Source organism: Ranitomeya imitator, chromosome 5 (assembly GCF_032444005.1).
Source record: "Ranitomeya imitator isolate aRanImi1 chromosome 5, aRanImi1.pri, whole genome shotgun sequence".
Taxonomy (NCBI): domain Eukaryota; kingdom Metazoa; phylum Chordata; class Amphibia; order Anura; family Dendrobatidae; genus Ranitomeya; species Ranitomeya imitator.
The window spans coordinates 290,125,683-290,142,223 of record NC_091286.1 but is presented as its reverse complement, the minus strand read 5'-3'; the positions used below and the strand labels follow the sequence as shown (position 1 = coordinate 290,142,223).

The 16,541-nt window shown below is 45.2% G+C and overlaps 1 protein-coding gene across 1 annotated transcript in view; it reads left to right on the top strand.

The window, feature by feature from the left end:
* Positions 1-14,849, top strand: part of CDC40 (cell division cycle 40) — a 122,653-nt gene extending 107,804 nt beyond the window's left edge. The window contains exons 13-15 of the mRNA XM_069726222.1: positions 6,410-6,486; positions 13,241-13,385; positions 14,259-14,849. Coding sequence (XP_069582323.1) covers positions 6,410-6,486; positions 13,241-13,385; positions 14,259-14,436 — 400 coding nt within the window. The 3' untranslated portion in view covers positions 14,437-14,849. The remainder of the gene's footprint in view (positions 1-6,409; positions 6,487-13,240; positions 13,386-14,258) is intronic.
* The last annotated feature ends 1,692 nt before the right edge of the window (positions 14,850-16,541 follow it).

The window sequence follows — 16,541 nt, the reverse complement described above, 5'->3', positions numbered from 1 at the left end:
TACGTTTTGATCACTGATCCCTGCCCAATCCCCACTTCCACCCCCATCTCCCTTCCCCCTCTTTTTACCCCCCTTTGCACCTCCTTCCGTGCGCCCATTTAACAGCCGCCGAGCGTTGATTGGTGACGCAGTGCACAAATCACTATCCCCCCACACATACACATACAGTTATCAATAGTGCACCCAATCACCATATTCACACAAAAATGTCCTGCTCGTCCCGTTCGTCCCAACAGCGCTATTCATTGGAGGAGGCATATGCTTTCCTTGCCTCCGACACTGATAGCGAGGGAGAGGATCCCACTTTTCTTTACTTTTCTGATTCTTCATCCTCTTCCTCCTCCTCCTCCTCCTCATCTTCCTCCTCGGGTCCTGTGGAACCACCACGCAGACGCCCCAGGACAGAAGATGAGGCAGCCCCCACCACTCCTGAACCAGCGCTCCCCACTGCGGAACCCACATGGACCTCGCCCCCCGAAAATTACGAGCCACTGATTCCTGATTTTGTGGCAGAATCAGGAATCAAGTTTGACACCACGGGCCTCACAGAAACAGACTTTTTCAAAGTCTTTTTCTCTGAGGATTTTATTAACCTCATGGTGGAGCAAACTAATTTGTATGCTCGTCAATTTTTGGAGCAAAACCCCGGTACATCATTTTCCAACTGGTCTCCTGTAGATGCAGTTGAAATGATGCAGTTTTGGGGCCTGGTCCTCCACATGGGGATCGTGAAGAAGCCAGAAATGCGGCAATATTGGAGTGTAGATGTTTTATATAACACTCCAGTATTCCGAATGGCCATGGTTCGGAGACGTTTTGAGGCCATCCATAAATTCCTGCATTATTCCGAAAATGCACAGTGTCCCGCACGAGATGACCCCAACTTTGACCATCTGTTCAAAGTTCGGCCTGTCATCGAACACTTCAACAAAAAGTTTTCTGAAGTGTACGTGCCCAAAAGGGACATCTGCGTGGATGAGTCCGTGGTCCATTTTAAGGGGCGGCTCGGATTCCGTCAATACCTGCCCAACAAAAGGGCCAGGTACGGAATCAAACTCTACAAGCTGTGTGAGAGTGCCTCAGGATACATCCACAGGTTTAGAGTGTATGAAGGGAAGGACAGCAGGATTGAACCCCCTGAGTGTCCTCCTGTCCTGGGAGTGAGTGGGAAGATCGTGTGGGATTTGGTGCACCCACTGCTGGATAAAGGTTATCACCCCTATACTGATAACTTTTATACCAGCATCCCACTCTACAAATCCCTCTCTGCGCGAGGTACCGCAGCCTGCGGTACTGTGCGCAAAAATCAGAGAGGCCTCCCAAAGACGCTACTTCGGCAGATGCTCAGAAAAGGTGAGAGCAAGGCCCAATGTAGCGACCACCTGCTGGTGGTCAAGTACAAGGACAAGAGGGATGTCCTTCTCTTGACCACCATACATGGTGATGGCAGAGCCCTCAGCACTGTACGGGGTACCTCTACACAGGTCTGCAAACCGGACTGTGTACTGGGCTACAACAAAAGCATGGGGGGGGTTGATCTCTCTGATCAACTCCTCCAACCATACAGTGCTTTGAGAAAGGCCAAGGTGTGGTACAAAAAGTTGGCCGTCCACATCGTACAAATGGCAATGCTCAACGCTTTCCTGCTGTTACGATGTGCACGCCACACCGATACGTCGTACCTTCAGTTCCAGGAGGTAGTGGTTAAGGCCCTGATATTTGGTACTCCGGAAGGAGAGGGCCCCAGTACTTCCGGAACTGAAGGTGCTCGTATCGTACCAGGCCAGCATTTTCCGGGGGTGGTCCCGCCAACCGGCAGAAAAGGTAAGCCGCAAAAAAGGTGCCGAGTGTGTTACAAAAGGGGAATACGCAAGGACACCATTTATCAATGCGACACCTGCCCCGAAAAACCTGGCCTGTGTATGAAGGATTGCTTCAGATTGTACCACACCTCCATGCACTACTAATTTACTTTACAAGAAAGCGTACATTAGTTCCAAAAAGGGGGCACATCTAGATAATTTCCTTGGGGGGGGGGGTCTAGGTTCCAAAATGATGTCACTTGTGGTTTTTTTTTACTGTTTAGGCACATCAGGGGCTCTGCAAACGGAACATGACGACCGCAGACCATTTCTGCATTCCAAAACGTCACAACTTCCCTTTCGAGCCCCAACGTGTGCCTAAACAGTTTTTTCCCACATATGGCGTACCAGCGTAATCAGGACAATTTGGACAACAACTTTTGATGTCCAATTTCTCCTGTTACCTTTGGGAAAATTAAAAATTGGGGACTAAAATATCATTTTTGTGGGAAAAAATAGGATTTTTTATTTTCACGCCTGGGCATTATAAACTTTAGTGAAGCACATGGGGGTTCAAATTTCTCACCAAACACCTAGATAAGTTCCTTAGGGGGTACAGTTTCCAAAATGGGGTCACTTGTGGGGGGTTTCTACTGTTTAGTCACATCAGGGGCTCTGCAAATGGAACATGATGCCAGCAGAACATTCCATCAAAGTCTGCATTCCAAAACGTCACTACTTCCCTTTCGAGCCCCAACGTGTGCCCAAACAGTAGTTCCTCCCCACATATGGGGTATCAGCGTACTCAGGACAAATTGGACAACAACTTTTGAGGTCCAATTTCTCCTGGTACCCTTGGGAAAATTAAAAATTGAGGACTAAAATATCATTTTTGTAGGAAAAAATAGGATTTTTTATTTTCACGCCTGGGCATTATAAACTTTAGTGAAGCACGTGGGGGTTCAAAATTCTCACCACACAACTAGATAAGTTCTTTAGAGGGTCTAGTTTCCAAAATGGGGTCACTTGTGGGGGGTTTCCACTGTTTAGGCACATCATGGGCTCTCCAAACGCGACATGGCGTCTGATCTCAATTCCAGCCAAATTTAGCTTGAAAAAGTCAAATGGCGCTCCTTTCCTTCTGAGCCCTGCCATGCGCCCAAACAGTGGTTCCCCCCAAATATGGGATATCAGCGTACTCAGGACAAATTGGACAACAACTTTTGGGGTCCAATTTCTCCTTTTACCCTTGAGAAAATAAAAAATTGGGGACTAAACGATCATGTTTGTGGAAAAAAATAGGAATTTTTTTTTTCACGCCCGGGCGTTATAAACTTTCGTGAAGCACTTGGGGGTTAAAAGTGCTCATGACACATCTAGATAAGTTCCTTAGGGGGTCTAGTTTCCAAAATGGGGTCACTTGTGGGGGGTTTCCACTGTTTAGGCACATCAGGGGGTCGCCAAACGCGACATGGCGTCCGATCTCAATTCCAGCCAAAGTTAGCTTGAAAAAGTCAAACGGCGCTCCTTTCCTTCTGAGCCCTGCCATGCGCCCAAACAGTGGTCCCCCCCCCACATATGGGGTATCAGCGTACTCAGGACAAATTGGACAACAACTTTTGGGGTCCAATTTCTCCTTTTACCCTTGAGAAAATAAAAAATTGGGGACTAAACGATCACGTTTGTGGAAAAAATAGGAATTTTTTTTTTCACGCCCGGGCGTTATAAACTTTCGTAAAGCACTTGGGGGATAAAAGTGCTCATGACACATCTAGATAAGTTCCTTAGGGGGTCTAGTTTCCAAAATGGGGTCATTTGTGGGGGGTTTCCACTGTTTAGGCACATCAGGGGGTCGCCAAACGCGACATGGCGTCCGATCTCAATTCCAGCCAAATTTAGCTTGAAAAAGTCAAACGGCGCTCCTTTCCTTCTGAGCCCTGCCATGCGCCCAAAAAGTGGTTCCCCCTCACATGTGGGGTATCAGCGTACTCAGGATAAATTGGACAACAACTTTTGAGGTCCATTTTCTCTTTTTACCCTTGGGAAATTAAAAAGATTATTGCTGAAAGATCATTTTTGTGACTAAAAAGTAAAATGTTAATTTTTTCCTTCCATGTTGCTTCTGCTGCTGTGAATCACCTGAAGGGTTAATAAACTTCTTGAATGTGGTTTTGAGCACCTTGAGGGGTACAGTTTTTAGAATGGTGTCGCTTTTGGGTATTTTCTGCCATATAGACCCCTCAAAATGACTTCAAATGTGAGGTGGTCCCTAAAAAAAATGGTTTTGTAAATTTGGTTGTAAAAATGAGAAATTGCTGGTCAAATTTTAACCCTTATAACTTCCTTGAAAAAAAAAAGTTTGTTTCAAAAATTGTGCTGATGTAAAGTAGACATGTGGGAAATGTTATTTATTAACTATATTGTGTCACATAACTCTCTGGTTTAACAGAATAAAAATTCAAAGTTGGAAAATTGTGAAATTTTCAAAATTTTCGCCAAATTTCCGTTTTTTTTCACAAATAAACACAAGTTATATCGAAGAAATTTTAGCACTATCATGAAGTACAATATGTTACAAGAAAACAGTCTCAGAATCGCTAAGATCCGTTGAAGCGTTTCGGAGTTATAACCTCATAAAGGGACAGTGGTCAGAATTGTAAAAATTGGCCTGGTCATTGACGTGCAAACCACCCTTGGGGGTAAAGGGGTTAAAGGAGTTGGCTACTTTGACACAATTTTGGAAAAGTCACAAACTGAAGCCTAATGGTATATGTAAATGCTAAAATATTTAATCTCTCCTCCAGGTTAAAGCCCATGAGCACCCATGTGGCAGCTTCTCAGTCTGCCTGTGCAGGAACAGGCGGCATAATCCTTTGACTGTGCATGTGGAATGTGTAACCCCGGCCTTTTAGGCAAACAATTATAATTACAACTAGATGGTGGCCCGATTTTAACGCATCGGGTATTCTAGAATATGCATGTCCACGTAGTATATTGCCCAGCCCACGTAGTATATTGCACAGCCCACGTAGTATATTGCCCAGTCACATAGCATATTGCCCAGTGACGTAGTATACAGCGCAGAGCCACGTAGCATATTGCCCAGTGACGTAGTATACAGCACAGAGCCACGTAGCATATTGCCCAGTGACGTAGTATACAGCACAGAGCCACGTAGCATATTGCCCAGTGACGTAGTATACAGCACAGAGCCACGTAGCATATTGCCCAGTCACGTAGCATATTGCCCAGCCACGTAGTATATTGCCCAGTCACGTAGTATATTGCCCAGCTACGTAGCATATTGCCCAGCCACGTAGCATATTGCCCAGTCACGTAGCATATTGCCCAGCCACGTAGTATATTGCCCAGTCACGTAGTATATTGCCCAGCTACGTAGCATATTGCCCAGCCACGTAGTATATTGCCCAGCTACGTAGCATATTGCCCAGCCACGTAGTATATTGCCCAGCCACGTAGTATATTGCCCAGCTACGTAATATATTGCCCAGCCACGTATGTAACAGTTTAAAAATTAAACATATACTCACCTTCTCAGAGAGCCCTTGTAGTCATGTCACCTGTGTACGGTGCACTCGGCAGCTTCTGGTCCCAGGGTTGGTAGCGCAGGACCCGTGATGACGTCAGTCACATGACCGTGACGTCATGTCAGGTCCTTGTCGCATACCATCCTTGAACCTGGAACCCGGAATTTACCGCTTGCATGGAGCGGTTAACGTAGCGTCGCGAGGAGCGAGAAAGGCGGCAGAAGGTGAGTATATAATTTTTTATTATTTTTAACATTAGATCCTTTTACTATTGACGCTGCTTAGGCAGCATCAATAGTAAAAATTGGTCACACAGGGTTAATAGCGGCGGTAACGGAGTGAGTTACCCGCGGCATAACGCGGTCCATTACCGCTAGCATTAACCCTGTGTGAGCGGGGAGTATGGAGCGGCCATGTTGCCGCCTGACTGCGCCCGTCGCTGATTGGTCGTGGCAATGGTCGTGGACGTTTTGCCACGACCAATCAGCGACTTGGATTCCATGACACAGAGGCCGCGACCAATGAATATCCATGACAGAGAGACGGAAGTGACCCTTAGACAATTATATAGTAGATGTTGTGCATTTTTCACATATTACTTTGCAATTTTGAAATAAACTTGTAAAAGGTTATTTATTTGAGTTCCTCCATATGATTTGCATAAGGGCCTAAAAGGCCTGGGTTTTGTGAAAGTGGATATTTCAGGCGTCACATCTTCTAGGGTTAAACATTGTTAGTTTTTACACGTCATGTGGGTAAATCGCGTGATTCCATCTTTGGAGCTATTGCCACATTCACTGCTTTGACATGGTGTACATGGGCAGTGGCAGAACTTTGTGAGTCCTCCAGTAAGAAATGAGGCATTTTAGCCATTTCACATCAGTTTATGATGACCTTTCTGAAATATTGTCAGAAACCGGTCAGTCCGTTTAACTCATTAACATGTAGTTAATGTAGCAATTGTAGAATTGTTTCATTTTGGAAATTTAATTCCAGAAATGCTTTGGTTTTATCACCAATTGTTTTGTGTGTTTTTTTCTTTTTTCTTTTCTCTTTCAGGGACATCCCTGTAGATTTTAAGTACATAGCGGAGCCAAGTATGCACTCAATGCCTGCTGTAACCTTATCACCTAATGGTGAGTACAGAGTACAATTTCTAATGAATAGTGATGAGCGAATATACTCGTTGCTCGGGTGGTCCCCAAGTATTTTTTAGTGCTCGGAGATTTAGTTTTCCTTGCCGCAGCTGCATGATTTGCAGCAAATAGCCAGCTTGATTACATGTGGGGATTCCCTAGCAACCAGGCAACCCCCACATGTACCATATTTTCCGGCGTATAAGGTGACTTTTTAACCCCTGAAAATCTTAAAAGTCGGGGGTCGTCTTATACGCCGGGTGCAGACACCAATGTGTATATGGTGGGTGGAGGGGGGGAGTGGTCCCGATGACGAAGAGGGGGCGTCTCACAGGAAAGTGTGAGTTCAGTGTCCCCCATTACCTCATTGTAGCTGCAGCGTGGGGTCTCTGTGCTGTGGAGCGGCGGCAGCTGCTCCTCTTTGTGCCGCGTGGGTGCTGTGCTGTGGGGCGGCGGCTCCTCTTCGTGCAGCGTCAGGGCTCCTTCGGCTTTTCCCAATTCCTCAAAGCCCGGAGGCATCGGGCAGCTGGGGAGACTAGATCTGAATCTGAGCATGCGCCGCCCCCAGCGGCCATTTTCCCGGAGGCCACCGCATCGCAGCAATGGAGCTGCCGGGGCCTCCGGGCTTTGAGGAAATGCCGGAGGAGCCCCGACTCTGCACTAAGATACGGCGCCGCCACCCCACAGCACAGAGCCCCGACGCTGCACGAAGATATGACGCACCACAGCACCCACGTAGCACAAAGTGGAGCAGTCGCCGCCGCTCCCCAGCACAGAGACCCCACGCTGCAGCTACAATGAGGTAATGGGGGATACTCCACTGACACTTTCCTGTGAGATGCCCCCTCTTCGTCATCGGGACCACTCCCCCCAAAAAAAGGCACATTAGTCACCGGCCCTTTAAGACGACACATGGCATATAAGAGGACCCCCGACTTTTAAGAAGATTTTATATTTTAACTGGAAAAGTTGGGGGGTCGTCTTATACACCGGAAAATACGGTACTCAGGCTGGCTAATAGCTGTAAATCATGCAGCTGCGTCAACAAAAACTAAATCGCCGAGCAGTCACAAATACTGGGAGACCACCCGAGCAACAAGTATACTCGCTCATCACTACTAATGAATGAAGCACAATAGATATCCTTTCTACATATTACATACATGCATTATGTACATCTTACTGGAAGCAGACTGCCAACCATACCTCCCAACTTTTGAAGAAGGCAAAGAGGGACAAAGGTAGCTGTGTGCCGCGGCAAATTTTAGGCCACGCCCTGATCACACCCATTTCACAACTAGTCACGGTGGGCAGCACGGTGGCGCAGTGGTTAGCACAGCAGCCTTGCAGCGCTGGGGTCCTGGGTTCTAATCCCACCCAGGACATCTGCAAAGAGTTTGTATGTTCTCTCCGTGTTTGCGTGGGTTTCCTCCGGGCACTCCGGTTTCCTCCCACATTCCAAAGACATACTGATAGGGATTCTAGATTGTGAGCCCAATCGGGGATAGCGATGATAATGTGTGCAAACTGTAAAGCGCTGCGTAATATGTTAGCGCTATATAAAAATAAAGATTATTATTATTATTTATTAGTCACCCCCATATCCACTCCCCAAACCACACCCATTTAGCACTGCTGATCAAACTGATCACATGATGCTCAATACTGTATAATGGTCACACAGTGCTCCATACTGTGCAATGGCCACACATGATGCTCCATACTGTATAATGGCCACACAGTGCTCCATAATGTATAATGGCCACACATGATGCTCAATACTGTATAATGGCCACACAGTGCTCCATACTGTATAATGGCCTCACCTGATGCTCAATACTGTATAATGGCCACACAGTGCTCCATACTGTGTAATGGCCTCACATGATGCTCAATACTGTATAATGGCCACACAGTGCTCCATAATGTATAATGGCCACACATGATGCTCAATACTGTATAATGGCCACACAGTGCTCCATACTGTATAATAGCCTCACATGATGAGGCCAGTGTCGGGGCCGTAGATGTGTCCCAGCAGCTCTGCTTACAATGCAGGCAAAGATTTCACCACCTGTCGCTGCCCGCACTGCTGCCTCACAGATCCTGCACATTGCAATGTAGCCCAACTCTGTGAACTCTGCATGCACTAAGACAACACCACTATCTACTGGCTCCACACCATAACTGCTGTAGCATATAAAGGATACATATATATATATATATAATCTATATATTAATATATGTATAATCCTTGTAAGAAAAATACTGAGGGCACTCACCAGTCTTCAAAAGTCACTTCTTTATTAATCACAACTCCAGATAAAATTCATGGCCGGGGGAGAGGGAGCCGAAGCTCGTCTGAGAAGGGGAGCTTCGGCTCCCTCTCCCCCGGCCATGAATTTTATCTGGAGTTGTGATTAATGAAGAAGTGACTTTTGAAGACTGGTGAGTGCCCTCAGTATTTTTCTTACAAGGATTATGAGGATAGAAGTCTTTTTTCCTGAAGGAGCACCCGAAATTCTGAGTCAGCGGTGTGTGGATAAGTTTCATCTAGTGGCATACCCTGTGTGAAACGGTCTCGTGGCATCGCTGGATGTGGGATTGTGCCGCTCGTGCTTTGTTTCTGTTGTGGTTGTATATTAATATATGTTTGTGTGTATATGTGTGTGTGTATATGTATATGCATGTGTGTGTGTATATGTATGTGTGTGTATATGTATGTGTATGTCCTGGCTGCTGCGACCAATCAGCGACGGCCACAGTCCAGACGAGAATTAGTCCCTCTCTACTTCCGTCCAGTTAGTTCCCGGCGCCCTCTCCATACTCCCCTCCAGTCAGCACTCACACAGGGTTAATGGCAGCTTTAACGGACCGTGTTATGCCGCGGGTAACGCATTCTGTTAACGCTGGTATTAACCCGGTGTGACCAACTTTTTACTGTTGATGCTGCCTATGCAGCATCTATAGTAAAAAGATCTAATGTTAAAAATAATAAAAAAGCAAAAAACCTGCTATTCTCACATTCCGTCGTCCGAGGAGGCGCGCGCGGCTGCCGCCAGCTTCTGTTCCCAGAGATGCATTGCGAAATTACCCAGAAGACTTAGCGGTCTCGCGAGACCGCTAAGTTATCTGGGTAATTTCGCAATGCATCCTGGGAACGGAAGCTGGCGGCAGCCTCGCACACATCGATACAGCTTCGCTGGACGCCAGAGGGTGAGTATATAACTTTTTTTATTTTAATTATATTTTTTAACAGGGATATGGTGCCTACACTGCTATATACTATGTGGGCTGTTTTATATACTGTGTGGCTGCTATATACTGCATGGGCTGTGTTATATACTGCGTGGGCTGTGTTATATACTGCGTGGGCTGTGTTATATACTGCGTGGGCTGTGTTATATACTGCGTGGGCTGTGTTATATACTGCGTGGGCTGTGTTATATACTGCGTGGGCTGTGTTATATACTGCGTGGGCTGTGTTATATACTGCGTGGGCTGTGTTATATACTGCGTGGGCTGTGTTATATACTGCGTGGGCTGTGTTATATACTGCGTGGGCTGTGTTATATACTGCGTGGGCTGTGTTATATACTGCGTGGGCTGTGTTATATACTGCGTGGGCTGTGTTATATACTGCGTGGGCTGTGTTATATACTGCGTGGGCTGTGTTATATACTGCGTGGGCTGTGTTATATACTGTTTGGTACGTGGCCTTTGCTATATCCTATGTGGCTGCTATATACATACATACATATTCTAGAATAAACACCAAAAACAGGCAAAGATGCTTACCTGTCTGAATAGACCCTCAATACAAATGCACAAGCAGGGTGCATTTGTATTGAGGCCTATTCAGACAGGTAAGCATCTTTGCCCGTTTTTGGTGTTTTTTCTTGAATGTGTCCTTTTTTGGTGTTTTTCACATATTCTAGAATACCCGGTACGTTAGAATCGGGCCACCATCTAGTATGTGTGTAATATATGTGTATGTATTATTATTTATTATTATAGCGCCATTTATTCCATGGCTCTTTTACATGTGAGGAGGGGTATACATAATAAAAACAGGTACAATAATCTCAAACAATACAAGTTACAACTGGTACAGGAGGAGAGGACCTTGCCCGCGAGGGCTCACAATCTACAAGGTATGGGTGAGAATACAGTAGGCGAGGGTAGAGCTGGTCATGCAGCGGTTTTTGTCGATCGGTGGTTACTGCAGGTTGTAGGCTTGTCGGAAGAGGTGGGTCTTCAGGTACTTTTTGAAGGTTTCGATGGTAGGTGAGAGTCTGATATGTTGTGGTAGAGAGTTCCTGAGTAGGGGTGATGCGCGAGAGAAATCTTGTATGCGATTGTGGGAAGAGGAGATAAGAGGGGATTAGAGAAGGAGATCTTGTGAGGATCGGAGGTTGCGTGCAGGAAAGTACAGGGAGACGAGGTCACAGATGTATAGAGGAGACAGGTTGTGGATGGCTTTGTATGTCATGGTTAGGCTTTTGTACTGGAATCTCTGGGTAATGGGGAGCCAGTGAAGGGATTGACAGAGGGGAGAGGCCGGGGAATAGCGGGGGGACAGGTGGATTAGTCGGGCAGCTGAGTTTAGAATAGATTGGAGGGGTGCGAGAGTGTTCGAGGGGAGGCCACAGAGCAGGAGGTTATAGTAGTCAAGGCGGGAGATGATGAGGGCATGGACTAGGGTTTTTGCAGATTCTTGGTTTAGGAATGTACGGATCCACTGAAATATTTTTGAGTTAAAGGTGGCAGGAAGTGGAAAGGGCTTGGATATGCGGTTTGAAGGAGAGATCAGTGTCAAGGATTACCCTGAGACAGCGAGCTTGTGGGATTGGGGAGAGTGGGCAGCCGTTTACTGTAATGGATAGGTTCATTGGGGGGGTCGCGTGAGATGGGGGGAAAGACAATGAATTCTGTTTTGTCCATGTTAAGTTTTAGAAATCTAGCGGAGAAGAAGGATGGAATAGCGGATAGACATTGAGGGATTCTGGTTAGTAGGGTGGTGATATTTGGTCCAGAGATGTAAATCTGTGTGTCATCAGCGTAGAGATGATACTGAAAACTGTGAGATTCTATGAGCTGTCCCAGGCCAAAGGTGTAAATGGAGAAGAGCAGGGGCCCTAGAACTGAAGCTTGCGGGACTCCGACAGATAGGGGGCGAGGTGAGGAGGTGGTGTGTGAGTGGGAGATGCTGAATGTCCAGTCCGTTAGCTATGTTTTTGGTTTTATCTGTCCCATTGAGACCTCATTTTTCACACCTATGGCTTAGCATCGCTTTCTTGTGATTCTTATAAGTAGCTGCCATCTTAGCAGTCACTAGCCAAGTAAAAGATGGAACAGAAAAATTAAAGATCTTAGATTAAACTTTCCCTCATTTTCAACTATAAGGGCATTTTACAAACTTGCCTATTTTATGACAAGTCTTTTGAACAGGGACAATGTAAAATCTGAAAAGTCTGATGGATTATTTTGTAGAGACCTATGACCAAGTTCCTACAAAGAGTATTTGGCGCATTTTTGATGCTGCAGATTAGAATTCTCTTACTCCAACGCTCCCGTTCACTAAAAGACACATGCCACTTAATGAATTGGGTGCATCTCACAACTGGTGTACCGTATTTTTCAGATTATAAAACGCCCCGGATTATAAGACGCCCCGGCTTGTAAGATGCTCCTCAAATTTTGAGAAAAAAAGGAATTAAAAAAATAAAATGGTGCTTCTTATAATCCATGCGTCTTATTGCTTACCGGGGTTGGTGGCTGCGGTGAAGCGGGTCCCAGGTTCGCCGCTGGAGTAGGCAGGATTGGGGTGATGCTGCAGGTCGCCGGCTGGGATGAGGGGGTGTTCCGATGTGTTGCGGGGGTGTCTGGCGCTGCTGCTGGGGGGCTCCGCTGACATTTTGTGAAAGGGCAGAGCCCCCCGCAATTCAATGATTTCCTGTGCGGTGGACTCTGGGAAAATGGCCGCCGGGGGGAGGTGGGTGCATAAGCAGATGGAGATCTTGGCACCAAGATCTCAGCCGCACCGTACATCCGAACACCCCCTCATCCCAGCCTGCGGCTTGCAGCAACGGTACCATTCTAAGACGCATCCCCGTTTTCCTTTTTGGTAAAAAGGTGCGTCTTATAATCCGAAAAATATGGTAATTTAGTAAAGTGCTGTAAATCTTGATAAATCTGTCTTACCGGTTTTAACAATTTTAGCAAAACTGACTAGGACTGACAAAAATTGCAACATTTTTGTGGAACTTTGTGTTCTGCAAAAGCCTGCAACATTTGAAGGTGTTATATAGCAGAATTCTGTGAAACAGCGTTTTGAATCGGACACAAAGTGTATAGCTTTCGATTGCCTTGGTTGCAGAGAAAGCTTCCTTGTGTTCACATAAATAGAGCGAGGGTGATGAGCGTGGGTGCTCGGAGCTTGCTTGCTCGAATACGATGCTCGAGTCCCCGTGGCTGCAAGTAGCAATACATGCAGTGCTGGCCTGTTTGTTAGGCAATTCGTGCATGTTACAGCTGTTGAACAGCCGCCAGCCACGGCCTTATCTGAACACGGTCCGACTGCCCACTGTGTGTGAATGGTTTCTGGTATCTTCAGATATATGTGAAACATTCTTCTCTGGTATGTCTGAGCATCATGTGGAAGCAAAATGTTAGGTCAAAGTTTACATGCTAACAGTATTTGGTGATAATCTCTCAGAATACGCATTTACTTTTTCTTCACATTGATTAACAGGTAAATGGTTGGCTTGTCAGTCCATGGATAACCAGATCCTTATTTTTGGAGCACAAAACAGATTCCGATTAAATAAAAAGAAAATATTCAAAGGCCATATGGTGGCAGGTTATGCTTGTCAAGTGGACTTTTCACCAGACATGAGGTAATATTCTGTTACAATTCTGATTTTATCATACCCTTTTAAAACAATACAGATTTACTTTGGCATTAGTCAGTTCACATATAATCTTAAAGGGGTGGCCCTGTAGTGGACAATCCCTTTTCAATGTCTCTAATATGCCACTGTTTGTCACATGGGTGAGGCAGTAAAGGAATGGAGGAAGTCAGCAGTTCTCATTTCTTTCGAAATTCCCTTCAGGGCTCGTGTCATGACCACATCATGCGGGCCCCAGCGCTGATGTTGCTGCAGTGGTGGTCCTGGTAGTTTTCTCTCCTGCACTGTATTAGACTGATCAATATCAGGCAGGAGTAGAAAGAACTTTGAACCCCGAACATGAAAACTTTCAGCCCAGAATTCTGTCATAAAAGCTTTTGAAAAGTCACAACATTTTAATTTTGCTACTAATTCATGATGAGCGATGGAATTCGCCACACCAAAAATCTTACTTATGGTGAGGTGTACACATGTGTAAACTGCTCTTCCGATGTTCTTGATTCACTAAGAAGTGTTGGCCTCTTCTTGAAACAGGATCATCTAACTCCAGTATGTCCTCTCATCAAGACCGTCGTGAACAATGCCAGTCTTGATTAATTGGGCCTTATGTTGCCACATAGTTTTATCAGTGATCAGGAAGGACACTGTCAGCAGTCTCCGCAATCACAGGAAGCTTCTTCCGGACTAGAAGATGTATACAATGTTTAGCAAGAAAAAAAAATCTTACTAACGAGTTAATCTTATGCTAAATGAAAAATCAGTATTTCCACCCATTGTTTAACCCTTCATTAATTGAGATTTGAAATTATTCTAGGAGCTATTGGTGAAATGATCATAACTACTCTAATTTTTTTTTACCAGCTATGTGGTGTCTGGTGATGCTGATGGAAAGCTGAACATCTGGGACTGGAAGACTACTAAACTATACAGTAGATTAAAGGCCCATGATAAAGTGTGCATAGGTGCAGTATGGCACCCTCATGAAACATCCAAAGTGATCACCTGTGGATGGGACGGTCTCATCAAACTATGGGACTAAATCACAAGTGCCTGTGCCGGATGAATGAACTGTTTTTATCTAACGTACTTTAAACTTTGCGTGGGCGAACTACTACGATTAAAGAGCTGGTATTTTGAAAATTAATTACCCACCTTGAAAGGTGTAGATGGGCCCACCCACCTCTTCTGTCATCTTTTTGAAGATTTTTTTTTTCATTTTTTTTATTGTGAGAATGTAAATTCCTTGAAATGTCAATTCTAAGCGTTGAGTGGCTTCATGCAAGATGTGTGCACTGTACTGTGTGTAGATGGAGACGTACCTTCCGCAGCAGGTGCAGTGTTTTCCATCTGTAGCCCTGTATGTGTATATGGAAGCTCAGACAAGCACATTATTTATCTGTACAGATGTTTTATTTTTAAGTGAAAAATAAAATTGTAAATTGCTCTTTTCTACATTCTGGCTTCTTTGCAGTTGATCTAATTTTATTTATACAACTTATTTTTCTGCAGAGGAAAAGCATTTTGTCATCTGTTAGGACCTATGTTTTTTTTCTAGTCACACTGATAAAGGCAATAAAATATCCATATGGATTCTGCTGGTGGCTGGTTAATATGCTAGTAATTTTTCCCAAATACAAATATCTGATTATATACACTGCTCAAAAAAATAAAGGGAACACTTAAATAACACAATGCAACTCCAAGTCAATTACACTAATGTTAAACCAACCTGTGAAGCAACACTGATTGTGAATCAATTTCTCCAGCTTTTGTGCAAATGGAACAGACAACAGGTAGAAATGATAGGCAATTAGCAAGACAACTGCTATACAGGAGTGGTTCTGCAGCAGGTGACCACAGACTTTCTCTGTTCTCATCATTTTTGGCTGTTTTGGTTACTTTTGTCATTGCTCTCACCCATAGAGGTACTGTACTGTAGCATGAGAAGGTGTCTACAACCCACAGAAGTTGTTCAGGTAGTGCATCTCATCCTGGATGACACGTCAATGCAAGCTGTGGCAATGAAGGGTAGCTGTGTCTGACAGCAGTGTCCAGGGCATGGAGAAGATACTAGGAGACAGGCCAGTACCCCTGGAGACATGGAGGGGGCCGTATGAGGGTAACAACCCAGAAGCAGGACCGCTACTTCCTCCTTTGTGCAAGGAGGAGCAGTGCCAGAGCCCTGCAAAATGACCTCTAGTAGGCCACTAACATCCATGTGTCTGCTCAAACTGTCAGAAACAGACTCAATGAGGGCCTCACCTCAAAAAGTAGGGGTTGTGCTTACAGGCCTACACCCAGGGCCGGCTCCAGGTTTTTGAGGGCCCCGGGCGAAAGTCTCAGTGGGCCCCCCCCCCTTTAACACATACCCGATTTATGATGCACAGATATGGCAGAGAAATGTATAGTACAATGCCAGATTTCACTTCTTACATGAGTGACAGCTATTGTAAATTCTGCAGTGTATATATACAGGACAGGAGGAGTGGTACTGTGCAGTGTATATATACAGGAGGAAAGGTGCTGTGCAGTGTATATATACAGGAGAGGTGCTGTGCAATGTATAATATAATAATAATAATTTTTATTTATATAGCGCCAACATATTCCGCAGCGCTTTACAAATTATAGAGGGGACTTGTACATACAATAGACATTACAGCATAACAGAAATACAGTTCAAAACAGATACCAGGAGGAGTGAGGGCCCTGCTCGTAAGCTTACAAACTATGAGGAAAAGGGGAGACACGAGAGGTGGATGGTAACAATTGCTATAGTTATTCGGACCAGCCATAGTGTAAGGCTTGGGTGTTCATGTAAAGCTGCATGAACCAGTTAATTAATTTTTTTTTTTTTTTTTTTTTTTTTTTAATATAGGCCACACAGGGATCGTTAGGTTAATGCATTGAGGCGGTAGGCCAGTCTGAACAAATGAGTTTTTAGGGCACGCTTAAAACTGTGGGGATTGGGGATTAATCGTATTATCCTAGGTAGTGCATTCCAAAGAATCGGCGCAGCACGTGTAAAGTCTTGGAGACGGGAGTGGGAGGTTCTGATTATTGAGGATGCTAACCTGAGGTCATTAGCGGAGCGGAGGGCACGGGTAGGGTGGTAGACTGATACCAGGGAGGAGATGTAGGGTG